Genomic DNA, 26,975 nt, shown 5'->3' on the forward strand with positions numbered 1-26,975 from the left:
TGAAGACTGTAGCGTGATTACAACAGACAGACAGACAGACGGACATGGTTATATCATCTTAGAATTTCTTCCTAACCAAGAATATATATACTTTATATAGTCGGAAATCGATATTTCGATATGTTACAAACGGAATGACAAACTTATTATACCATCGTCACCAATCTATGGTGGTGGGTATAAAAAAGTTAAAATTGCCCTTAAATACTATGTAAAATACTATGTATAAAAATTTGAATTAAAAGAATTTCCTGTGTGGTTAAAATAAAGAACATCCTTGGGAGGACATTTTTAGAAGTGCTTTTTAAGTTCAATTTTTTTTTTTTTTGGTGGGATGTTAAGGAATAAAACTCTAACTTGTCATCGGCATCTATCACCAGAACCCCAGTCTTTGAGAGAATTTTGTACGCAGTCAATGGTTGAAAAAAAGTAAAAAAATAAAATTGATGAAAAGAAACGTTTTATAGTTTTCACTACACCGAAAGAAGTGGTTTATTTTCAGATGAACGAATTTTTTTGGTTAAATTAAGTTCTCTTGAAACTATAAATTTTTTACTTTATAATTTGTCTAAAATTTCCTTGCGGAGGAAAGTATTTTTTCTTTGGGTGTACAAACCGACAATGTAATTTAAACTATCTCAAATCCGGCGCGCTTTATTTTGTCGGAGCGGAAGCATTAGTTTAACAAACCGATTCTCAGTTGACAAAACCCTCCGCTCCGGGAAAAAAAAAATAATTTTAATTTCGATTCAATTTTAAATATATGGTATATTTTTTAGTGACCCACAATATGCACTTAATGTAATAATGTAACAAAAAGAAACCAAATAATTATCAGAACTAAAAATGGTTCTTTAAAAAAATATTAAATTAGTTTATCCTTTACAATGAGCAATTGAACAATCATCTGGATTAGTTTGCAATATGCACCCGAAAAGAAAACTCAAGTGAATAAAAAAAAGAGAAGATCGCATTTTATAAATCCACAAACCCATCTCATTCGTTTGATTCATCCACAGAGACTAGAATTTCATTGGAAACTATCCATGGGCAACATACCAATATACCACACGCACATAACTCCAGTGAATGCCATTAAAGTTTATTGCGTTGGAATTTGCTACAACTGTGGCAGAGGAAAAATACAAGTATTCGAAATTGGATACCGACCACAATATAACCTATTTATTTACCTTCGGGGAATACGGTAAACGAAAGCGAACGCCAAATCGTGCTGGGGATTTGCTGTTGATTCACTAGCAACGAGGATACGGAAGTCGTTTCCAAAAGAGCTTTACACACAAAGACCTACTATATACAAATATAGTTCAAGTTCTATCGATGTATTTGTGTGTCATAGTATCATAGCAGCAAAAACAACAACAACACTACTATCAATTTTTAGCCTGAAGTCTTGTATATAGTGCCTTCATGTCATAGGAAAAATATGATGGCATACATACATATATATCCCAATATACCAATTCTCTTTTTGCTTTGCTACCAATCTCTTTGCTATCTCTTTCCTCTGTATGGCTACATCATACACACATACATACACGCACTCACTCGAGCACAAAATTCATAAAAGACTCTATAGTAAAGCAGAAGCATAATGTGATTACATCATTTTTATGAAGGAAATTTATTGTAAATAAAACTCAGGCGAAAAATGATGGCGACAAACAGAACGGATGATAAACTACGGAAACAAAAACCATGGCTACCAATCTATTAAAAAAAGATGTACTCTTTGAGTTTCAAAAAAAAAAAAAAAAAAAAAAAAAAATCTTATAGTGAAAATGTAATTGAAAACGTTTTTATAAATGGACAAGGAGATATATAGAGCTTTTACTTTAAATGGTAGTGAAACTGGAACGTCTAATTTAAATCCGTTTAGTGCGAGGGTTACAATGATGGAAACCTCCAAATGAAGTAGAGACGCGACGGGCTCCGACAGTATGAAATCAGTGTTATTCCTGTAGAAGCGACCGATTTGATGGTGTGTTCTAGTCTTCATGGCTGAAAATATTCCCCCTAAGATCTATACTCTTTGCATGCATTTGAGCTACTCCGATTGAGGTATCTCCAAAAGATGCATTCTGAGCAGCGTTGCCACAATGAATTTTTATTTTGGACCAACATTTTTCAAAAATTGGAACAAACTTCGTACCAGCGGATCATTTTTCCAAATTAAATTAATATCATTTAAAAGTTAAAATTCTACCAAAGCAAAACTATCAACCAATTATCAGAATAAATTCAGGCAGTTCATTAAAACCAATAATGAACCACACTTGAACCTTCCGAAAAAAGGTTTTGCATGATAGCCGGCTTATGCCGGAAAATTGAAGTAAGGACACTTTTAAGACTTTTAAGACACAATTCTATTTTAAATTTTAGTTTCGCGTTCTTGATTCTAGAAAGCAAATTTTAATTTATTCGTTTTTTTGTCTTCGTCTTCGTCTTCATCAAAGTGCTTTAAAACTGTCCGTCCTATGACAAGCCAATGTTAAATTCATCGCTTCTTGGCCAATTTTTCTGAACTATTTTGTGGGAGACACGAATTTAATAAATCTTTATGTTCCACTAAACGCCAAATGTTCTTTTTCCGAATTTAATCATATACCTGAGATGGTCTCGTCATTAGACTTAAGTTAGGATAGGTGTTTTTATTAAAAAAAAAAAAATAAAATAAAATAAAAAAATAAAATGTTCATAAAGGTTTTTGTTAAATTTTTTCCTCCATTTAAATCACCAATTAATCCATACATCTTTCATAATATTAGTTTGCATTATTTAAGTAGAAAAAGGTTAAGCCTTAAGCTCTTTAAAATTATATAGCTAAATTTATATAAATGAATATTGTAACTATTATTAAACAATAAAGAAATTGAATTAAAATTGATGTTCCATTTGTGTATAGTTTTTCCCCTTTTTTAGTTCATTTATCAAACCTACACAAAAATTTTTTAAGATCAAGAAAATTTTCTTAAAACATAGTAATTCCATTAATAAAAATAGAATCAAATTGGCTTTAGTGCTTATAAGGTAACCTTTTTGGTTTTTGATTGATTTCAATATTTCATAGAAGTTTTGATTTCATAGAAGTTTTCTATAGAAATAAAATGTTGACAAAATTTTCTATAGTAATAAAAGTTTGACAAATTTTGCCATAGAAATAAAATTTTGACAAAATTTTCTAAAGAAAAAAATTTTGACAAAATTTTCTATAGAAATTAAATTTTGATAAAAAGTTTCTATAGAAATACAATTTTGACCAAAGTTTCTATAGAAATAAAATTTTGACAAAATTTTCTATAGAAACAAACTTTGTCAAAATTTTTCATAGAAATAAAATTTTGACTAAATTTTCGGTAAAAAACAAAATTTTGATAAAAGTTTCTACAGAAATAAAGTTTTGACAAAATTTTCTATGGAAAAAAAACTTTTACAAAATTTTCTATACAAATAAAATTTTAACAAAATTTTCTATAGAAATACAATTTTGACAACATTTTCTGGAGAAATAAAATGTTGACAAAATTTTCTAAACAAATAAAATTTTGACAAAATTTTCTATAGAAATAAAATTTTGACAAAATTGTCTATTGAAATAAAATGTTGACAAAATTTTCTATACAAAAAAAATTTAACAAAATTTTCTATAGAAATACAATTTTGACAACATTTTCTGTAGAAATAAAATGTTGACAAAATTTTCTAAAGAAATAAAATCAAATCATAGAAATAAAATGTTGACACAATTTTCTAACGAAATAAAATTTTGACAAAATTTTCTATAGAAATAAAATGTTGACAAATTTTTCTATAAAAATTAAATTTTGATAGAAGTTTCTATAGGAATAAAACTTTGACAAAATTTTCTATAGAAACAAAATTTTGATAAAAGTTTCTACAGAAATAAAATTTTGAAAAAATTTTCTATGGAAATTAAATTTTGACAAAGTTTTCTATACAACTAAACTTTTAACAAAATTTTCTATAGAAATAAAATTTGACAAAGTTTTCTATAGAAATAGAATTTTGACAATATTTTCTATAGAAATAAAATTTTGACCACAGTTTCCGAAGAAATAAAATGTTGACAAAATTTTCTAAAGAAATAAAATTTTCTATAGAAATAAAATTTTGACAAAATTTTCTATAGAAATAAAATTTTAACAAAGACAGTAGAACTAGACAGTAGAATTAACATTCTAGCTACCCTGAAAAAAGGCATGTCCGGTTCCAAAGATTTTGTCTTTACAGTAATTATTTTGGTACTGATTCCGAGCCAAAGAAGCGGAAAATTGAAGTAAAGATACTTTTAAGACAGAATTCTCTTTTAAATTTAAGTCGTACTTGATTCTAGGCAGCAAATTTTAATTTATTGGTTTTTTTGGTTTTTTTCTTCAGGTGCAATTAAAGTCTATTAAACACGTGTTAACGACAACTTAAATTTTCAAATTCAGACTCGATTTTAAGTAGAAATTATCTTATGTCTCAAGTAAAAATTGTCTTTAAAATACAGTTTTTAAAAACGCCTCCTATTTTTAAACGCTTTTTTGCTTTGTTGTCAAGATGCATAAAGACAACAAATTTAAAGACAATTGCTTGAAGAATTTTTTCACAATTATTAAAGACAAGTTGACCTTAGCCAAACAAATTTTTTTTTCATTTTAAGATACCTATTTTTAGTTTGAATCACTTAATTGTAAGGAAAAATGTACTTTATAGAAAAGTTCATTGTGTTTCGGGCAAGGAAAGCAACTTTTTATTAGAGAAATACGTCTTCTATGCTAAGCAAAAAACGTATTCGTATTTTAAAGACATGAAATCTTTGGTCTCAGGACAATATTTTGAGTGTAGTCATTAGAGCTCGACCGAAGCTTCGGCTTCGGCTTCGGCATTCGGCCAAAAATCGATAATCGGCCACGAATCGGCTTCGGCGTCAAGAGGCCGATTAACCGAAGCCGAAGCTTTTTTAATAATTTTATTAGTTTTTAAACATTTAACATTTGAAATCTCGCGATTTGCAAATATCGAAAAAGCGAGATTTCGAGCTTAGTGTGAACGTGGTATTAAGCTTGTCGACAAATCTTCATTTAGTGGCAAGTTGTACGGTTTATCTAAACATATATGACTGTAAATGTAAACGCCCTATTATACATCTGTCGTCGCATTCATTTTGATTGTGTTTGTAAATGTCAAAGTTGTCTTCATGGAATGGGATAATAACTGTAGTTTTCGAAAGCGCAAATGTGATGTGAAACAAAACCGCGTTAGTTTGTGTGATTTAAAGAAAATTTTTTTAACTATGCCTTCTGTAAATCCCATTTGGCAATTCTTTGAAAGACGTGAAGACAAAGCCAAATGTAATATTTGCAAAAGTTTATTATCACTTGGAAGCAAAATACCGAAAAAACAAACAGTGAAAAATTTGAGGAATCACCTGGAGAGAATTCATTTGAATGAGTATCAAAAATATTTGGCTATTCAAAGCGAAGGAAAGAAAAAAATTACCGAGTCTGCAAAAACAAATCAGCCCTCTATTAAAAATGCTGTGGAACAAATGTTTACATGGCCCGCCGATAGTCCCATTACTAAACGCATAGATAAATGTATAATGGATCTGATACTGGTTGATATGTTACCTTTTAATGCCGTGCAGGGAGCAGCATTTCAAAGATTAAATTTCAACGATCCTTTGATAAAAAGCCGATATAAAGTGAAATCGGAAAAATTCTTTCGAGATTTAATGCATGTTACCTACGATAATGTCAAAAAGAAAATTATGGACAAGGTCTCAAAAGCGAAATGGATAAGCTTCACAACTGACATTTGGACGAGCACAGGAAAAACCTGCTCATTATTGAGTTTCACAGCACACTTCATTTCTGAAGGAAAAAAAGAAAAGGTAATCCTTGGGGCAGCGGATATGAGCAAAAACCATAAAGGTATAGCGCTATAATTTATAAAATAAATCTGTAATAATGTAGTTTATTTCCAGCGTCATACATATTCGAAAAATTATCTGAGATAATTAAAGATTTCGAGCTCGAGGGACGCATTCACGTTGGCGTATCGGATAATGCTGGGAATATGGTAGCTGCAATGAAACTCGGAGATATAAAACATTTTGGTTGTGTCTCCCATACTTTGCAACTGGCGATACACGATGCATTCAATAAAAATGTTCAACTCAAATCTTTAATAGAAAAGTGTCGCAAAATTGTATCACATTTCAAGAAATCTGAAAAGGCTTCACGAACATTTAAAAGTATTCAAAAAGAATGTGGTTTGCCCGACCATAGGCTTTTACAAGACGTAAGCGTAAGATGGAATAGCTCATATATAATGATGGAAAGACTTGTTGAACAAAGCGCTGCCGTTAATTTATATGCCGCGAAATACGATGGGATTTCTGTAATATACGCAGAGGAGTGGAATCATATTAAAGAGATGATACTATTACTAGAGAGCTTTTACGAAGCTACTTTGGATATATGTTCCGACGATTCGTGTGCCTCACTGATAATACCTTTAATACAATTAATAAAAGGAAAAATAGAAGGTTCAAAAACGATTTTGAAAAACTTTTAGAAACAGTTGCAATTATCTTTGGAGGAAAGATTTGCATATATATCGACCAACAACTGTTTAATAATAGCAACTCTTCTAGATCCGAGATTCAAAAACAAATATTTGAATAAGGACCAGGTAATGTTCTGCACCTAAAACGCAATTAACACAATCATTTATTTTGTTTTTCTTTTAGACAAAACTAGCTGTAAACGAATTAAAAGATAGTTTTGATTTTGAAGTTTATGATAATATCGAATTTGTCCCAGTTAAAACACCCAGTACAAATACAACAAAAAGCTCAAAGTCCTCTATATGGGAAAAACATGACACCATGCCAAATAAAGTTGAGAAAAAACAGAAAAAACACTATTAGAGAATGAATTGGATTTATATATGACGGAGCTTACTATGCTACGTAATGGAAACGTATTTGAGTATTGGAAAAGTTCTCCTTTTCAATATTTAAGAGAAGCGGCGATAAAATATTTAAGCGCTCCACCGACAAGCGTGGCGAGCGAACAGTTGTTCAGTGCTGCGGGTCGTCTGTTTTCCGAGCGAAGATCGAGTTTGCAGGGAGAAAATGTTCAAAAAATTCTTTTCTGTCATTATAATATCAAATTATTGAATTTTGATTACTAAACGTGTGTAAGTTCTAAGGAAATTTATAAGACTTGGACTGAATTACCTTTTACTATTTTTTTTATACCTTTGTTCAATAAAATATGTTAATATTGAAGTAAAACACCCCAAATTTATTTAATTACAAATTTTAGGAAAATGTTCGGCTTCGGCTTCGGCCGATTATTGCTTTTTTTGCCGAACATCGGCTTCGGCTTCGGCCAAAAAAATCCGCTTCGGTCGAGCTCTAGTAGTCATGTATTAAAATTGTAATAATATGTAAAGATTTATTAGAAGTCTAAAAAATGTTGTCCAAATCGGTTCAGATTTAAATATGTATATGGGAACATAAACCATTAAATATTGCACTCAAACAATTTGAATAATTTGACATGGCATCGAAAATATAGATCAACAAAATGGTATAGGGTATAAGACAGTCATTTTAGTTAAAATTTTCTAGAATTAACCTACGTTTTCATTTAATATTTTTTTAGAGTAGTTTATTTAGATAAATGGAAAGGCGGAGTTAAGATTATGGGGTCGTTTTCTCTATAGTGGACATGGGTAGAAAAAAACCTTAAGCCTTTATTATTGAAATTTATATAACCATCTAATCGTATTAGTCAATTACTTTAATTGACTTCTATTCATTTATTTGTAAAAATTCTGGATGACAGGAGAAGTGAGAAGCTGCTTGCGAAAAAACAATGTCATAGGAATATCCAAAATATTTACTAAAGCAAATACTTCAAATGTTTTGCAAAAAGAGAGATATTAATATTCTTTCAAATTCAAAGTATTCTGCCACAATATTTCAATTTTATCAATGAAATATAAATAGGATAATTCTGATATTCTCTGCAGCGTTCGACTATTGGAAAATTAATTAGAAATTCCCATAGCAATAATGTGTAATTAGCTTTTCTTGTATATCGCCATGGTTTCATGGTCTTCTTCTCTCCCTCTCACTGTCGCTCTCTCTCTCTCCCGTTCTGCCTATGTACCAATATAACCATCAATTCACAAATAAGGAAACAACACAAAAAGCATTCGTAATTCGTTCATTCATTCATTTCTTGTTTCATTTCCCGTTGTGACACGTGTTTCAAACCTGCACAAGCATATCTGTGTAATTGTGTGTGTGTAGTGTCCTTTAAGACCAAACTGGATAGGGGAGTAATTTGAATACACACGCAGCAGTTTCTTGCTAAAATACCAACATTTACAAATGGATGAAATACATACTGCCTACGCTTTATACATTTCATTCATATTTAGAAGATTGATATGTTTCCAGGACTTCATGTATCCAGTAATCGTCAATCCATGTATTTCATATTACAGTCAAACATTATACTAGATTTATTAAAAAAATTCAAATCAACATGACATTAGAAAGTAGAAGTAAATGCGTAAAATATTGCTAAGCGGCAAGATAGCTAGCGACCCTTGACATTAATAAAGTTCCCAGTCATAAGTAATCACCAAGTACTTTGGTCACAGTTGGTTGAATTCTTCCAAAAATTGTGAATTTTTTACTGTTTGGTAGATTGTTAGAATTCTTGATGTTTTGTTAGATTTTGCAAAATATTTCTCTCCAACTAAGTGGTACTTAATGATTTTTCTATAAAATTCAAATCTTAAGAAAAATTTCTATAGAAATAACATTTTGACAAAATTATCTATAGAAATACAATTTTAAGTCTTGGCCAAATTTTCTACAGATATAAAGTTTTGACCACATTTTCTGCAGAAATAAAGTTTTGACCACATTTTCTACAGAAATACTATGTTGACAAAATTTTCTATATAAATAAAATTTTGGAAAATTTTTCCATATAAATCAATTTTGACAAAATTTTCTATAGAAATAAAATTTTGATAAAATATTCTATATAAGTAAAATTTTTATATTGAAATAAAATTTTTATAAAATATTCTATAGAAATAAAATTTTACTCTTCCTCTGTTGTTTAAGCTACACTTGTAGTTTAGTCAATGCATGGTTTTAAGCTGAAATCAAAAACAACAATAGTGATTGAAGCATAAACCAACAATAACAAACAAACGCTCAAAACAAACCCAGCCAACTGTACTCAAATCGATGATTTGACTTTGGCAAAGGAAAAGAGATATACTTTCAAATTTGTTTAGGTACACGGACGAAAAAGACTGTTTTCCATATGCTTGGATGTAACAATTATATGTTTGGAACCCAAATTATTTAACACAATATTTTTAAGTGCAAGCATACAATGTTCATAAAGTCGCAAAACATGTTTGGGACATCTATATTAATATGTTAGAATATATTATGTTTGGGACATAAAATGTTTGTAAATGCTTGAACATATATTAATTTAAAAATAGCCTATAAACATAAAGGGTGGTTAAAGTGCAAGGGCCGATGTTGAATGTGAACCACACCTAAACGCCAAGTTTTTTCCGAATTTTATTTGACATTTCTCTATTTCAGACTTACTCAATTTGAACCATGGACACCATGGAATGGGCAGAATGGTTGCAAGAAATGGCAACAGTGGATGATCAATTTTCTAAGAAAATCATCTTCAGTGATGAGGCACATTTTCACCTCAGTGGATTCGTCAATAAACAGAATTGCCGCATGTGGGCGAATGAGAATCCAAGAGTGATTGTCCAAAAACCAATGCACCCACAAAGAGTGACTGTTTTGTGCGGTTTATGGGCTGGCGGCATCATCGGGCCGTATTTTTTCCAAAATGAGGCCGATCAGGCAGTTACTGTGATTGGTTTTCGCTATCGTGAGATGATAACGAACATTTTATGGCCCGAATTGGAAGATATGAATGTGGACGATATGTGGTTTCAGCAGGACGGTGCCACTTGTCACACAGCTAACGAAACAATGGCTCTTTTGCGCAACAAATTCAATGGCCGTGTTATCTCACGTAATGGCGATGTCAATTGGCCGCCAAGATCACGTGATTTGACACCGTTGGACTTTTTTCTTTGGGGTTATTTGAAAGAAAAGGTGTACGTCGATAAGCCAGCAATAATTCAAGAGCTAAAGGATGAGATAATTCGGCACATTAACGGCATATAACCTCCATTATGCCTCAGCGTCATCGAAAATTTGGACCATCGGATGTAGGTGTGCCACCGAGGTCGCGGCGCCCATTTGGCCGATATTTTGTTCCATACATAATTGAGTAATATCAATATATCATAATAAAATAAAATTACAATAATTTCCTAAATAGTTTATGTTTTATTCAAAATCAACATCGGCCCTTGAAATTTTAACCACCCTTTATATGTGTTTAGAAAGAGAGACCTAGAGAGTAAGCTGCAAGTAAAATAATGGAAGTAACCAATTGGCGCCTTACAAATATAGAAAATTACATTAAAATTTTATTCTACCAGTGCATGCCTAAGGTGAAACATATTATGTTTAAACAATACCAACAATATTTTGTTTGGACAAATCCTAAAAATATATATGCTTGAAGCAAAATTTGTTTGGGGTGTAAAGCCAACTATCAAAATTTTTTTCGGGAGGTTCAAGTGTAGTTCACTTTGAATTTAGTTAATTACCTGAATTTGTTTTTGATAATTGGTTGCTAGTTTTGCTGCAAGTAGCCGATGCTGATGAGGAATGTGGTAATTCCGAAACAGCTGTCCATCCAACCGTCGTGCAGTCTATAGGTCTTTGCCCAAATAAATTTGACAAGCATATATTTCCTCTGTTGGTTAAGCTACGTGTAGTTTATAGTCAATGCATGGTTTTAAGCGGAAATCAAAAACAACAGAAACAAATAAAATTTTGACAAAATTTTCTATAGAAATAATTTTTTTACTATTTTTTATCCAGCAGTAAAATTTTGAGATTTTTTTCTATGGAAATAAAATTTTGACAAAATTTTATATAGAACAAAAATTTTGACAAAATTTTCTATAGAAATAGAATTTTACAAATTTTGCTATGGAAATAAAATTTTAACAAAATTTTCTATAGAAATAAAATTTTGACAACATTTTCTATAGAAATAAAAATTTTACAAAATTTTCTATAGAAATATAATTTTAACCAAATTTTCTATGGAAATAAAATTTGACAAAATTTGCTATAGAAATAAAAAAATGGCCAAATTTTCTATGGAAATAAAATTTGACAAAATTTGGCATAGAAATCAAAAATTGACCAAATTTTCTATAGAAATAAAATTTTGACAAAATTTTCTATTGAAATACAATTTTAACAAAATTTTCTATAGAAATAAAATTTTCACAAAATTTTTCTATGGACATAAAATTTTGACAAAATTTTTCTATGGACGTACAATTTTGACAAAATTTTTGTATGGAAGTATAATTTTGACAAAATTTTTGTATGGAAGTATAAATTTGACAAAATTCTATAGGAGTAAAATTTTGACAAAATTTTCTATAGAAATACAATTTTAACAAAATTTCTATAGAAATTAAAATTTGACAAAATTTTCTATAGAAATAAAATTTTGACAAAATTTTCTATAGAAATAGAATTTTGACAAAATTTTTCTATGGAAGTAAAATTTTGGCAAAATTTTCTATAGGAGTAAAATTTTGACAAAATTTTCTATAGAAATAAAATTTTGACAAAATTTTCTATAGAAATAAAATTTTGACAAAATTTTCTATAGAAATAAAATTTTGACAAAATTTTCTATAGAAATATAATTTTACCAAATTTTCTATGGAAATAAAATTTGATAAAATTTTGCCATAGAAATAAAAAACTGGCAAATTTTTCTATAGAAATATAATTTTGACAAAATTTTCTATTAAAATACAATTTTAACAAAATTTTCTATAGAAATAAAATTTTGACAAAATGTTCTATAGAAATAAAATTTTGACAAAATGTTGCTATGGAAGTAAAATTTTGGCAAAATTTTTGTATGGAAATAGAATTTTTACAAAATTTTCTATAGGAGTAAAATTTTGACAAAATTTTCTATTGAAATCAAATATTGACAACATTTTCTATAGAAATTTTTCTATAGAAATATAATTTTGACAAAATTTTCTATAGAAATACAATTTTAACAAAATTTTCTATAGAAATAAAATTTTGACAAAATTTTCTATAGAAATAAAATTTTGACAAAATTTTCTATAGAAATAGAATTTTGACAAAATTTTTCTATGGAAGTAAAATTTTGGCAAAATTTTCTATAGGAGTAAAATTTTGACAAAATTTTCTATTGAAATCAAATACTGTCAATATTTTCTATAGAAATCAAATATTGACAAAATTTTTCTATCGAAGTAAAATTTTGACAAAATTTTCTATAGAAAAACAATTTTAAAAAATTTTCTGTATGAATAAAATTTAAAAAAAAAAATTCTATATAAATAAAAGATTTTTAAGATTTGTATGTTGGTAGATTTTTTGTAATTTTTTTTCCAAATTTTGGTAGATTATTTCTATATATATAGAAATAATATAATTTTGACAAAATTTTCTATAGAAATACAATTTTAACAAAATTTTCCATAGAAAAAAAAATTGACAAAATTTTTCTATGGAAGTAAAATTTTGGCAAAATTTTTGTATGGAAGTAGAATTTTTTCAAAATCTTCTATAGGAGTAAAATTTTGACAAAATTTTCTATTGAAATCAAATATTGACAACATTTTCTATAGAAATCAAATATTGACAAAATTTTTCTATAGAAATATAATTTTAACAAAATTTTCTAAAGAAATACAATTTTAACAAAATTTTCTATAGAAATAAAATTTTGACAAAATTTTCTATAGAAATAAAATTTTGACAAAATTTTTCTATGGAAGTAAAATTTTGGCAAAATTTTTGTATGGAAGCAGAATTTTGACAAAATTTTCTATTGAAATCAAATACTGCCAACGTTTTCTATAGAAATCAAATATTGACAAAATTTTTCTATCGAAGTAAAATTTTGACAAAATTTTCTATAGAAATACAATTTTACAAAATTTTCTGTATGAATAAAATTTTGAAAAAAATCCTATGGAAATAAAAGATTTTTAAGATTTGTGTGTTGGTAGATTTTTTGTATTTTTTTTTTAATTTTTGGTAGATTATTTCTATATATATAGAAATAATATAATTTTGACAAAGTTTTCTATAGAAATAAAATTTTGAAAAAATTTTTCTATGGAAGTAAAATTTTTGTATGGAAGTAGAATTTTGACAAAATTTTCTATGGGAATAAAATTTTAACAAAATTTTCTATTGAAATCAAATATTGACAACATTTTCTATAGAAATCAAATATTGACAAAATTTTTCTATCGAAGTAAAATTTTGACAACATTTTCTATAGAAAAAAAAATATTACAAATTATTTTGTATGAATAAAATTTTGAATAATATTTCTATGGAAATAAAAGATTTTTAAGATTTTTGTGTTGGTAGATTTTTTGTAAAATTTTTCCCCAAATTTTGGTAGATTATTTCTGGGTTGAGTGGCATCCGTAATATCTATATCAATCCAGCTGACTTTAAAATATCACCAAGTTATTTGATTTCCATGAATGACTTTAAAATATAACCAAGTTATTTGATCTCCATCGGATCACCCTGCCTACACTGAAAATAAAATCCTTAAAATACGAATGCATTTTTTGCTTAGCATAGAAGACGTATTTCTCTGCTATAAAGTTTATTTCCTTACCGATGATAAGACGATGAACTTTTCTATAAAGTCGTTTTTTTCTTCTTATAATTAAGTGATTCAAATCAAATAGGGTATCTTAAAATGAAAGAAAATTTTGTTTGACTAAGGTAAACTTGTCTTTAATAATAGTGAAAAATTCTTCAAAATTAAAGAAATTGTATTTAAATTTATTTCCGTTTTGCATCTTGACAACAAAGCAAAAAGGCGTTTAAAAATAGTAGACGTTTTTCAACACTTTATTTTAAAGACAACTTTTGTTGAGACATAGCCTAATATCTACTTGAAGTCGAGCCTGAATTTGAAAATTTAAGATGCCGTTAACAAGTTTTTAAAGGACTTTGCACCTGAAGAAAAACACAGAAAAAAAAATTAAATTAAAATTTTCTGCCTAGAATCAAGTACGCAAAACTTAAATTTAAAAGACAATTTTGTCTTAAAAGTATCCTTACTTCATTTCTCCGCTTCTTTGGCTCGGAATCAATACCAAAATCATTAGTGTAAAGACAAAATCTTTTGAACCGGGCATGCTTTTATTTTCAGTATATGGTAATTAAGGCCTTCAATTTCATGAAAAAAAAACAAATGGATTTACGTTTACTACACCTTATACCAGGTGTACTGAACAAATATATGTTAAATTTGAACACTCTATAATCCATTGTTATATTATTGTCAAAAAAAAAAAAAAAACTAAAACATTTTGAGCAATCAGTCATTTTATCAACAAAGAGTCCTCTTCTTCTAAATGGTCTCTTGAAAGTCCCTGAATTATATGAGTACCCAGCTATGGTTTTATTTTCTGACTTTCGAAAACAAAGAACATCATTTTCCATTCATTAAAGCTAAATGACAATGGCAAAATGGGATATGCCATAAATATTGATTATCTAGCGAAACCATATTCATATCAGTTGTATGATAATTTAAATGCGAAAAAAAATTATGGCGTGTATTTCCATTGTGGTAATAAAGCAAATTTATCCCAACGGTATGAATGACCCAAAAAATATATTGTGTTAGTAAATTTAATTAAATTTGTGGAAAAAATTGTGTATAGTGGTAGGTTCACAATGTTATCATGGGGGTTTGTCAATTCATTGTACAAAAAACAAAATCCCATGTTGAGAAATGATTTTTATTTGGGTGTTTTTTCATGTACTTTCTAAAGTTAATTAAAAAACGGGGTCACTATGGTGCTGTTGAAACCAATAATAATTTTTTTGCTAAGGTATTTAGATAGACACACACATATAGCGGAAATATCAATACATGTTTTCAAATATTATAAAAAATCCTAATATATATATTTTTTTTTCTAAGGCATAGGTTGGGCTAGGTTTAAATAACATACAGGTTTCCCCGTTTCATGTCAGTTGGTATACGCCTGGATGTATGCTTTAACTTCTTCTGTCAATCGTACCCTCTTTTATTCCAGAAACTCGTATCTAAGGAATTCCCTCATTTGTTCCCAGCCCACTTTCCCATTCTGCGCCAGGTCCCGACTCACCTCTTCACCGATACGGTTAACTCTTTGGGAGCCACCGTGGTGCAATGGTTAGCATGCCCGCTTTGCATACACAAGGTCGTGGGTTCGATTCCTACTTGGACCGAACACCAAAAAGTTTTTCAGCGGTGAATTATCCCACCTCAGTAATGCTGGTGACATTTCTGAGGGTTTCAAAGCTTCTCTAAGTGGTTTCACTGCAATGTAGAACTCCGTTCGGACTCGGCTAGAAAAAGGAGGTCCCATGTCATTGAGCCTAACATGGAATCGGGCAGCACTCAGTGATAAGAGAGAAGTTCACCAATGTGGTATCACAATGGACTCAGTGAGCCTGATACATCGGGTTGCCACTTAACCTAATCTTGGCACGTAAAGCAGGGCAGTGAGAAAGGTAGTGTTCCAAGGTCTCATCACCGTTAAAATATGCCCTATATGCATCATCCTTTGTCGCTCCTATTCGGTGCAAATGTGCTTTCCATTATTCCCACGACCCTCCTGATTGTCATCTTAATTTTCTTGAGTAGTTCTCCTGGCTTTTTTGTCTGGGTCACCCCCCTAATATTTTTTTTTTTTTCGTTTTGCATTAGTCCACATCGTTTATGTGATTACGTGTTCAGTCTATAGAAATACAATTTTGAAAAAAATTTCTCTAGCAATAAAATGTTGAATCAATTGTTTCTAGGAATTAAAATTTTCTATGTTGATGTTTTGCGGCCTCGTCTTATTTTATTGTGATCCGATAATCGAAATGGGATCTAGCTGTCTGGGTTACCAACCTATCGCCCAGTCTCATCCTCTCTCCCATTTTCTATCTGAATAGCAGTTATTTGACTCTGATAACTGTTCTGAGGTCAAATTTTCCTAAGACCATTTTGCTGGCATAAAAATATCACGCTCGGCAGCTGTGACCATCTCCATTATACGATCATGGATTGTCGGGACATCCACCAGTACACCCACCGTGTCTCCTATTATCCTTCAATCTGGTCGAAGTCATAGCGTCATCTCTTTTGATGTGAACCTCTATCGATCTTAAGACCAATATCATCTCCAAGGCTAAGGTGGATGTTATCTTCATTGCCTTATTTATGTCAAGACATGATACACAGAATAGCAAACATGCCCGGCTCTAAAGATATTGTCTTTACACTAGAGATTTTGGTATTAATTCCGAGCCAAGAAGCGGAGAATTCAGGTAAGGATACTTACCTGTAAAAAATCTGAATTTATTTATTCATGTGATAGCATACAAAAATCCGAAAAACGAAACGACCGCAAATACGATTTTTTCCTTGTAGTCAAGATGCAATAAGACAACAAAGTTAAAGAGAGTTTCTTTAATTTTGAAGAATTTTTCAGAATTATTAAAGACAATTTGAATTTAATCAAACAAACTTTTCTTTCATATAAAGATACCCTTTTTAAGTCGAATCACTTAATTATTGAAAAATTGATCGACTTTTGAAGAAATGCTAAACCAAAAAGCACTCGTATAAAAGCATTTGTATTTTACGGTTAAGGAATCTTTGGCCTCACGACAATATTTTTTGCAAGGTATCCGTTGGGCCCGTTGAAAATCAAAATTCGCTTTGGGTCGATTTAACGAAACTAAAAAAGCGAAAAAAAGACTTTTCCACCTTTATATAACTACTCTCAAATGCTTTTTTTTTGACTGCGAAATGGAGTCACATTGGCTGAGTATGTAGGTGAGCAAGCTGAAAAAAGCAACAATTTTAATTTTTTTGTATACTTTTTTTACAACAAGAATTTGTTTACATATTAATAAAAAAAAGAGCTATGAAAATAATACTTGGCATATTTCGTCTATAAAAATAAATTACAATTACCAATCGTGTGCATTTATGTATTGTGAAATGAAAACAATATTGGTAAGTTTAAATGAATTAAATAAATATGACAATGATAATATTTTAAATATACAGCCGTGTTTGCAGAAAAAGAAAAATATTTATTTATATCCTTAGCACTTTTTGTTAATTTAAATGGGGCCAGGTGTTCTTATACCCTAATACATAAAATATAACTCACTCAGCTTAATAAATTCCCTACTAAGAGAGAGTCAATATATTTTAAAAACAATTTTAATTAAAGAACAATGAATACCAGCTTCAAATAAGACGCAAAAATTTAACTTTCCCTTTCTAAAAAAAAAAAAAACTCAATCATTGTCTTTAAAATATACAGATACGGTTGTAATAGGATACATTATCCGAAAATAATATAAAAACAAGTATATACAGTAGTAAGTTCGGCCGGGCCGAATTTTAAATACCCACCACCATGAATCAAATATAATAGTTTCCTTTGAAAACTCTTCGTCGGTGCGGGTATATGTAGGATTTAAGGGGGTTTGATGACAGATATTGTCCCAAGCAGATCAATTCAGCCAGTACACTTCCCGAAGATAAATTTAAAGATTCTACCTATGAATACCAGATCAGATTCTGGATTTTTAAGAACCAATTTTGTTTGAATTTTACACACAAAAAAAAATTTTCTGGTTCAATCACGAAATTAATTGATCCAATTAATTTTTTAATTGACATGTCTTCAATCACAGAAATGATAGTATCAATTAAAAAATTAATTGAAGGTCAATTAAAAAATTAATTGATCCAATTAAAAAATTAATTGATACTATTAATTTTTGTGATTGATTTTTGTTTCAATTAAAAAATTTGTTGAATCAATTAAATTTTTAATTGAATATTTTTTAAAACTCAATTAAAATTTTAATTGGAAAAATGTTCGTGAAATTTCTTTCTGTGTAGAGAAATCATAAAAACGAGGAGTAAAATCTGGAAATTTTACTTTTACTTTCAAGCAATTGATATTATCCTACTATACCCTCAAGAAGTGAAATCGGTCGATCGATAACTGTCTTACATAATGGACCGGTAGAAATAAATGCGATACAAATTTTTGAGGGTCAAAAATACCAGTACATTTATATTTTCAGGCAAAGTGGATAAAAAATACAGATTCTAGCAGCCTAAGAACTAAATCCGGGAGGTAGGTCTATATGGGGGCTATACCAAAACATGGACCAATACACAAAATTTTCGGCACACCTCTTAATGTTCCTCAAATACCTCTAGAATTCAAATTTCAGACAAATTGGGTAAAAACTACGAAATCTAAAATCGAGCGATCAGTCTGCACACCGATTTGTGGTCCTAAAATACATCTCGATTTCCAATTTTTAGGCAAATCGAATAAAAACTACGGTTTCTAGAAGCTCAAAATCCCAAATCGGGGGATCGCTTTATATGGGAGATATATCAAAACTGGGACCGATACTGGGACAAATCTGGGACACCTATTTGTGATCTTAAAATACCTCTAGATTTTCAATTTCAAGCAAATCGTATAGAAAATAGAGTATCTAGACGCCCAAGAAGTAAAATTAGGAGATCGGTCTATATGGGGGCTATAACAAAACATGAACCGATACTCCCATTTTCGACACTCCTATTTGTGGTCTTAAAATACCTCTAGATTTTTCAATTTCAAGCAAATCGGATAGAAAATACAGTTTCTAGACGCCCAAGAAGTAAAATCGGGGGATCGGTCTATATGGGGGCTATACCAAAACATGAACTGATACTCCCCATTTTTGACACCTCTATTTATGGTCAAAAAATACCTCCAGATTTCAAATTTCATGCAAATCGCATAGTTAAATACAGTTTCTAGAAGCCCAAGAAATAAAATCTGGAGATCGGTCTATATGGGGGATACCAAAACATGGACCGATACTCATCATTTTTGACACAAATCTTTATGGTCCTAAAATACCTCTAGATTTCCAATTTCAGGCAAATTAGATAAAAACTACGGTTTCTATAAGCACGAGAAGTAAAATCTGGAGATCGGTCTATATGGGGGCTATACCAAAACATGGACCGATACTCACCATTTTTGGCACACCTCTTTATGGTCCTAAAATACCTCTAGATTTCCAATTTCAGGCAAATTAGATAAAAACTACGGTTTCTATAAGCTCTAGACCCCAAATCGGGAGGTCGGTTTATATGGGGACTATACCAAAACCTGGACCGATGTAGCCCATCTTCGAACTTGACCTGCCTGCAGATAAAATACGAATTTGTGCAACATTTCAGCACGATTGATTCATTATTGAAGACTGTAGCGTGATTACAACAGACCGACAGACAGACATATAGACGGACAGGCGGACATGTTTGTATCGTCTTAGAATTTCTCCCTGATCAAGAATATATACTTTATATAGTCGGAAGTCGATATTTCGATGTGTTACTAACGGAATGACAAACTTATAATACCCCCATCACTATTCTATGGTGGTGGTTATAATAAAGTCAATACGAATTATATTAACATAAATACTGGACAAATACCGACCCTATTGAGAATAACTATTTTGGTTATTCGGACGGACTTCTAGCTGCCCGTTTATTGGCAACTAGACGGACTTCATATAACAATAACGTCAAAACAAGTATGTTATTCGATGGAGAAAAATGAATGACTCAAATTGATAGCAAGAGTGGCAGTTCACTGTAGCGTATGTGTGTTATTCACTCAAAGTAAATAAATCATACGCACCACTGCACAGTACAAACACTTTCGTAAGGTATAGAAAAGGCTCAATTTGCCAGTGAGAAATGGCTCAATTTGCTCAATTTGATTGACATACAGCTACTAGAAACAAGTAAGGAAAGTCTAAAGTCGGGCGGGCCGACTATATTATACCCTGCATCACTTTGTAGATCCACATTTTCGATACCACAACAAATCCGTTAAATGTGTTGGGTGCTATATATAAAGGCTTTTGTCCAAATAACATACATTTTAAATCTGACTCGATCTGTAAAAAATTTGTTGGACTTCTTTAAAATCTATAGACTAAAAATTTAGGTCGGCTAATGGCCTGACGTGGAACACAGTGTTAGTAATAAATATCGGAAACCTTTAAATCTGAACCAATTTTTAGGCAACTTCGCAAACGTGTATTTATGATTTATCCGTCGATAAATATGTATTAAAAGTATAGATAAATTTAAGTCATTTTTACAACTTTCGACTTAGTAGTGGCGATTTTACTATTTATTTTAAGATGTCGCTATTTTGGACATTTTTGCCGAAATAAGAAAACATATATATGGGAGCTATATCTAAATCTGAACCGATTTAAACCAAAATTGGCACGCATGGTAACAATGTTATTTCTACTCCCTGTGCAAAATTTCACGTAAATCGAATTGCAACTTTGACCTCTATGGTCATATGAGTGAAGATCGGGCGAAAGATTTATATGGGAGGTATATTTAAATCTGAACCGATTTCAACTGAATTTGGCATGCATAGCTACAACATTAATTCTACTCTCTGTGCAAAATTTAAAGCAAATTAGACCAAAAGTCTGGCTTCTGCGGCAATATAAGTGCATATTTAGGGGAAAATTATATATGGGAGCTATATATAAGTCTGAACCGATTTCAACCAAATTTGGCATACATAGCTACAACATTAATTCTACTCCCTGTTTAAAAATTAAAGCAAATAAAGGAAAATCTCTGGCTTCTGGGGCCATATAAGTGTATAGCGAAATATATATACAGTTGAAGCTCTGTTTAACGAATATCCCATTTAGAGAAAATCCAATTTAACGAACGTCAAAATTCTTAACATTGAGTATTCTAAATAACGAACAATTGAACAAAATTTACGTTCGATTTAACGAAAAGGAAATAAAGAAAATAAACAACAAAAAATCAGCAATGTTTGACGATTGTGAGAATGGCTTAAGTCCTTAGGAAATGTCCACAAAGTACGGCATTCCCAGGATATTTAAATTCCATTAAAATGTTTGAAAACGCATATTCAATGGCCGGGTAACTGGTAAAGTTAGGTTAGATAGAGTGGCGCAGCTTCGCTATGGGAAATGGAGCCGGTACAGGACTACTCCTTGGTGTGAATAGACCAGTCCCAGTTCTGGCCGAAACGTATGGAAGGGACCGGTCACTTCAACACGGGTTTGTCATTGACGGGGATAAATTTACACTGGAGGCCACGGATTGGACTCATTCCAAACTGCATGACCTGGGAGAACTTAGTAGGACTAGACAGGTCCTAATGAACCAGTCTGGAACAAACCCTTAGGTACCGGTATTATTTTGATCATCCAAATTGCACCAGAAAGAAAAACTTTTGGACTATGTTGGCCCATAGGTAAATGTCTAGATCAAATAAAATTTGAAAATAAACAGAGTATAGAAATCAATAAAATATATGAAAATTTAAAAACTACGACAAACTCGAGCACTGGTACTAGTCCTGTGATAGGTCCGTTAGTGGCAATATTTCGTAGGATTGCCAGTTGAACAAGTGGTGAATTTTTCTCTTAATAACGAGTGCTACCCGATTCTATATTTAGCTCAATAACGGAACCTCTGTCTTATAGCTGAAGAGAAACTATAAAATACACAGGAATGCCAACATCATTAGTGAGAGGGATAAACTACTTTTTTGGTGCTCGGTCGAAACGGCAATCTAGCGTTGAGAGTACATCTATGCCGACAGGAGCAGCAGAGTAATGGTGTATGTAGGACGTTTAAGGAAGATGTTACTATGAACACTACCTATGCCTGGCCCATCTTGAAACCGGGGACTGGAAACAAATTAGGCAATTCGTCTAAGAAGTTAAGAGCACACAAATTATGACATGGGTGTATATAGGCCCCCATACGACAGCGAATCTTGGATCCTCTTTTCAATCTAACCTAACCTAGATATATCAAGCTCATCAGGATTATTTAAAGTATTATTTTTTAAGTGTCTCTGTGCTTGAATTTTTTCAAATGATTATGAATTTTTACTCATCTGGTAAAAAACTACGATTTTCAATAAAAATTAATATTTAATATTCCCGTTCGATTTAACGAATTTTTCTAAATAACGAAAGGGCCTGACAATATATCGTTCGTTAAACCGAGCTTCGACTGTATTGGAGCTATATCTAAAACTGAATCTATTTCAACCCAATTCGGCATTTCACGACACTATCAATTGCACTCTTTCTCAAAATTTATAGCAAATCAGGCTGAAATTCTGGGCTTAATAATTATATTTATTATGTGAAAGGCATATTAAATCGGGTAGCTAATGAGAGTTATTTGTCAAATATTTTTTTTTTTTTATTTTTTAATCGGGCTTAATATAATATGTTTTCCAACCATAGATGTTTTTTTTTTTCAAATTTCATTAACTGTCACTTTTACAAATTTTATTCGTTCACATTTTACAAGTAGATATTACGTCATTACTTAGAATTAGAATACATTGAAATCGCGGTTGGCACTCGAGCCAAAAATAATCTACCAAATTTTTAAGAAAATTTTACCAAACAGAATTTTTTCAAATAGAAAAATTTTATTTCACAGTATTTGATCACATTTTTGTGGCTATTATAAAAAAATATTTGTTTAAATCTTTATTTCTATAGAAAATTTTGTCAAAATTTTGTTCATATAGAATCTTAATTTTATTTCTGTACAAAATGTTGTCAAAATTTTATTTCTATAGAATATTTTGTCAAGATTTTATTTCTATAGAAAATTTTGTTCAAAATTTTATTTCTAAAGAAAATTTTTACAAAATTTTATTTCTAAAGAAAATTTTTTAACAGTATTATTTCTATGGAAAATTTTGTTTAAATTTTACTTCTATAGAAAATTATTTCAAAATTTTATTTCTAAATAATATTTTTACAAAATATTATTTCTAAAGAAAATTTTTGCAAAATTTTATTTCTAAAGAAAATTTTTGCAAAATTTTATTTCTAAAGAAAATTTTTGCAAAATTTTGTTTCTAAAGAAAATTTTTCGAAACTTCTAAAGAAAATGTTTGCAAAATTTTATTTGTAAAGAAAATTTTTGCAATTTTTTTTTCTAAAGACAATTTTTGCAAAATTTTATTTCTATAGAAAATGTTTGCAAAATTTTATTTCTAAAGCAAAGTTTACAAAAATTTTGTTTCTATAGAAAATTTTGTCAACATTTTATTTTTATAGAAAATTTTCTCAAAATTTTATTTTATAGAAAATGTTATTAAAAATTTTTTTATACCTCTTATATAAACCGATCCCCAGATTTGACCTCCGGAGCCTCTTGGAGTAGCAAACTTCATCCGATCCGGCTGAAATTTGGTACGTTGTACAAGGATATGGCCGCTAACAACCATGCCAAATTTGTTCCATATATAGCCCCCCGCTAAACCGACACCCAAGCAAACAAAAATTGGTCCATTTCAGTTCATAATTGTAAAAAAGCCCCCATATAAACCGATCCCCAGATTTTTCTTGGGACCCCCATAATTCGCTTCTGGTTCTCTAATTACCATACAATAATAAATACTTGTGCAAAGATTGAAACCTATATTTTGTTCCGATCGGAATTTAGCGTGATTAATTTTTTAATTGAAATGTCTTCAATCACGAAAATGATAGTATCAATCATAGTTTTAATTGGACATTTAAAAAAATACATGATTAAAAAATTAATTGATTTCATTTGCAAATTTCAATTAATTTTTTAATTGATTCAAATAAAAATTTAATTGATGTTGATTGCAAAACTCAATTATTTTTTGTTTTCATTAAAAACGTATCTATTTTCAATTAATTTCTTAACAGTTTAGTGTTTTTACTTTGATTAAATAATTAATAGTTTGACATAAATTTTTAGTTAAAAATTCCATCGCTTTTTTTTTAATTGACTTAGTCTTCTGAGTTTGATAATAAAGTTAATTGTATCAATTAAATTTTTAGTTGAGAATTTTTGAAATTTTCAATCATTGATATAATTAACTTAATTTTTCTATCTTGATTAAAAAGTTAATTGTATCAATTAATTTACTAATTAAAAAATTTTCAACTTCAATCAACTTTTTAATTGGAAAAGAATAAAAATTCTTTTATCCTGTACCACACAACGTCAAATCTGGAGATCGGTCTATATGAAGGCTATACCAAAACATTGATATGGTTTACATATTCAGCACACCTATTTGTGGATCTAAAATACATCTCGATTTCTAATTTCATAAAAATCGAATAAATATAAGAGCAGTCTGGCGGTGTCAGTTTATATGTGGGTCATATCAAAAGCAAAACCGATATAGCTCATCTACGAAATTGACCTGCTTGCAGACAAACAACGAATATTCTGAATATTAGCTCAATTATTGAAGGTTTCACTATGATTACTGCAGTCAGAAGAACAGAGAGAATTCGAGAATTTCTCCCTGATCAACAATATATATAGTTAATTTAATTTGAAATCGGCATTTCGGTATTTTTTACAAACGTAATGGCAAACTTATTATATCCCCAATCACCATTCTATAGCGGAGAACCTAAAAAAAAAATAAATGACAAGAAATCCAATACCACTATAAAATGCTATTAGGCGAAAAATATAACAACAAAAAAACTATCTAGTTGAAAAAACTCTTACATAGATAAAAAAAAAAAATAAAAAAAAGTATGTAGGCCTATACAAAAAAACGAGCATTTTGTATTTCCTCTGCATGTATATCATTGTTTAACTACGCTTTCGAAGCCATTTTTTGACATAGATAGTCCATATTCACCCTCTAAGCATTCATCCATCTTGGTCCTCTATTCACTGTATTTACAAACTGACAAAAAGGCCACAATGGTGCTGCATGTGAACCCCTCTACGTAGAACAAATAAAAGATATAAAATAAACCTAAGCCCCACCAATGATGATTTAATTTGAGGAGGTAGTTCCTGTCATTGACACGTGTTCATTGAGACCCTTTCGTTTAGGTCATATTTAAACATTCATAGTCCTATACGCAGCCTATTTGGTAGGCGTTTCCAAATGATTATTTCACTTAAATTCATTTACTTAGTCTCAATCCTTGAAGGTATGTGTATTGGTATAAGATTATGTGTGGATATGTTATGTCGACAATTTTATACATAGGTAGAATATGTATATAAGGGTGATTTGAAAATTTTATTGGATTGAAAAAATTATTAATAATTTGCAATATTTATTCACCCTTCACAATAACACAGAGTTCTAAATATACCACGTTGTATATACATTTATTTAATTTAAATAAAATTACTATTTTTCTAAAATTTATTTTCAATATTATTTTCAATTTTATTTTCAATTAATTTACCACAACTATGGTCTCGCTAACAACATGTTGCTAATAAAGGGTGATTCTTTTGAGGTTAGGATTTTCATGCATTAGTATTTGACAGATCACGTGGGATTTCAGACATGGTGTCAAAGAGAAAGATGCTCAGTATGCTTTGACATTTCATCATGAATAGACTTACTAACGAGCAACGCTTGCAAATCATTGAATTTTATTACCAAAATCAGTGGCAGAAAATCCGCTTTTTTATCGACAAATTTTGTTCAGCGATGAGGCTCATTTCTGGTTGAATGGCTACGTAAATAAGCAAAATTGCCGCATTTGGAGTGAAGAGCAACCAGAAGCCGTTCAAGAACTGCCCATGCATCCCGAAAAATGCACTGTTTGGTGTGGTTTGTACGCTGGTGGAATCATTGGACCGTATTTTTTCAAAGATGCTGTTGGACGCAACGTTACGGTGAATGGCGATCGCTATCGTTCGATGCTAACAAACTTTTTGTTGCCAAAAATGGAAGAACTGAACTTGGTTGACATGTGGTTTCAACAAGATGGCGCTACATGCCACACAGCTCGCGATTCTATGGCCATTTTGAGGGAAAACTTCGGAGAACAATTCATCTCAAGAAATGGACCGGTAAGTTGGCCACCAAGATCATGCGATTTGACGCCTTTAGACTATTTTTTGTGGGGCTACGTCAAGTCTAAAGTCTACAGAAATAAGCCAGCAACTATTCCAGCTTTGGAAGACAACATTTCCGAAGAAATTCGGGCTATTCCGGCCGAAATGCTCGAAAAAGTTGCCCAAAATTGGACTTTCCGAATGGACCACCTAAGACGCAGCCGCGGTCAACATTTAAATGAAATTATCTTCAAAAAGTAAATGTCATGGACCAATCTAACGTTTCAAATAAAGAACCGATGAGATTTTGCAAATTTTATGCGTTTTTTTTTTTAAAAAGTTATCAAGCTCTTAACAAATCACCCTTTATTATTTGAAAATCAATTCCCATATCTAATATTTTTAGGTTATTTCCTTTCCATATAAAACTTTGTATAATTGAATTTGATAATCTTAAACAGTTAGATTTATTTTTAGTCCACCCTAATAAATATATTTTATGAAAATGTGACTACAGTATAATGTAACTACCATCTAGTTAGTCATGTATGTTGTACTTAGTATGAGCATACATTCTAAGTTAAAGCTAATTAAAAGTAATTATATACAGAATGCTGTACGATGAAAACTAAATCTAGGAGGTTGACATACAACGACAAGGAATATATTTTCGCATAGTCGTAAGAAATTCAGATTTTATGTCTTTCTATTAGATAAGGTGCAAAAGTGAAAAAAAAAAACAAGTAAGGAAGT

The 26,975-nt window shown here is 30.3% G+C and overlaps 2 protein-coding genes across 2 annotated transcripts in view; one reads left to right on the forward strand and one right to left on the reverse strand.

Moving 5' to 3' along the window:
- Nucleotides 1-26,975, reverse strand: part of Mid1 (calcium-permeable channel component Mid1) — a 272,394-nt gene that overhangs the window by 199,998 nt on the left and 45,421 nt on the right. The window lies entirely within an intron of this gene.
- On the forward strand, nucleotides 5,028-6,905 carry LOC142240200 (zinc finger BED domain-containing protein 4-like). The gene is made up of 3 exons (XM_075311900.1): nucleotides 5,028-5,960; nucleotides 6,014-6,723; nucleotides 6,782-6,905. Exons 1-2 carry the CDS (start codon nucleotides 5,225-5,227, stop codon nucleotides 6,604-6,606), a joined length of 1,329 nt encoding a protein of 442 aa, XP_075168015.1. The 5' UTR covers nucleotides 5,028-5,224; the 3' UTR covers nucleotides 6,607-6,723; nucleotides 6,782-6,905.

Source organism: Haematobia irritans, chromosome 5 (assembly GCF_050003625.1).
Source record: "Haematobia irritans isolate KBUSLIRL chromosome 5, ASM5000362v1, whole genome shotgun sequence".
NCBI lineage: Eukaryota > Metazoa > Arthropoda > Insecta > Diptera > Muscidae > Haematobia > Haematobia irritans.

What these genes read in the sequence shown, in the direction of transcription:
- LOC142240200 (XM_075311900.1), top strand. Translation starts at nt 5,225, where the DNA reads ATGGAATGGGATAATAACTGTAGTTTTCGAAAGCGCAAATGTGATGTG. An exon ending in TATGAGCAAAAACCATAAAG is followed by an intron (nt 5,961 to 6,013) that starts GTATAGCGCTAT and finishes GTTTATTTCCAG; the next exon opens with CGTCATACATATTCGAAAAA.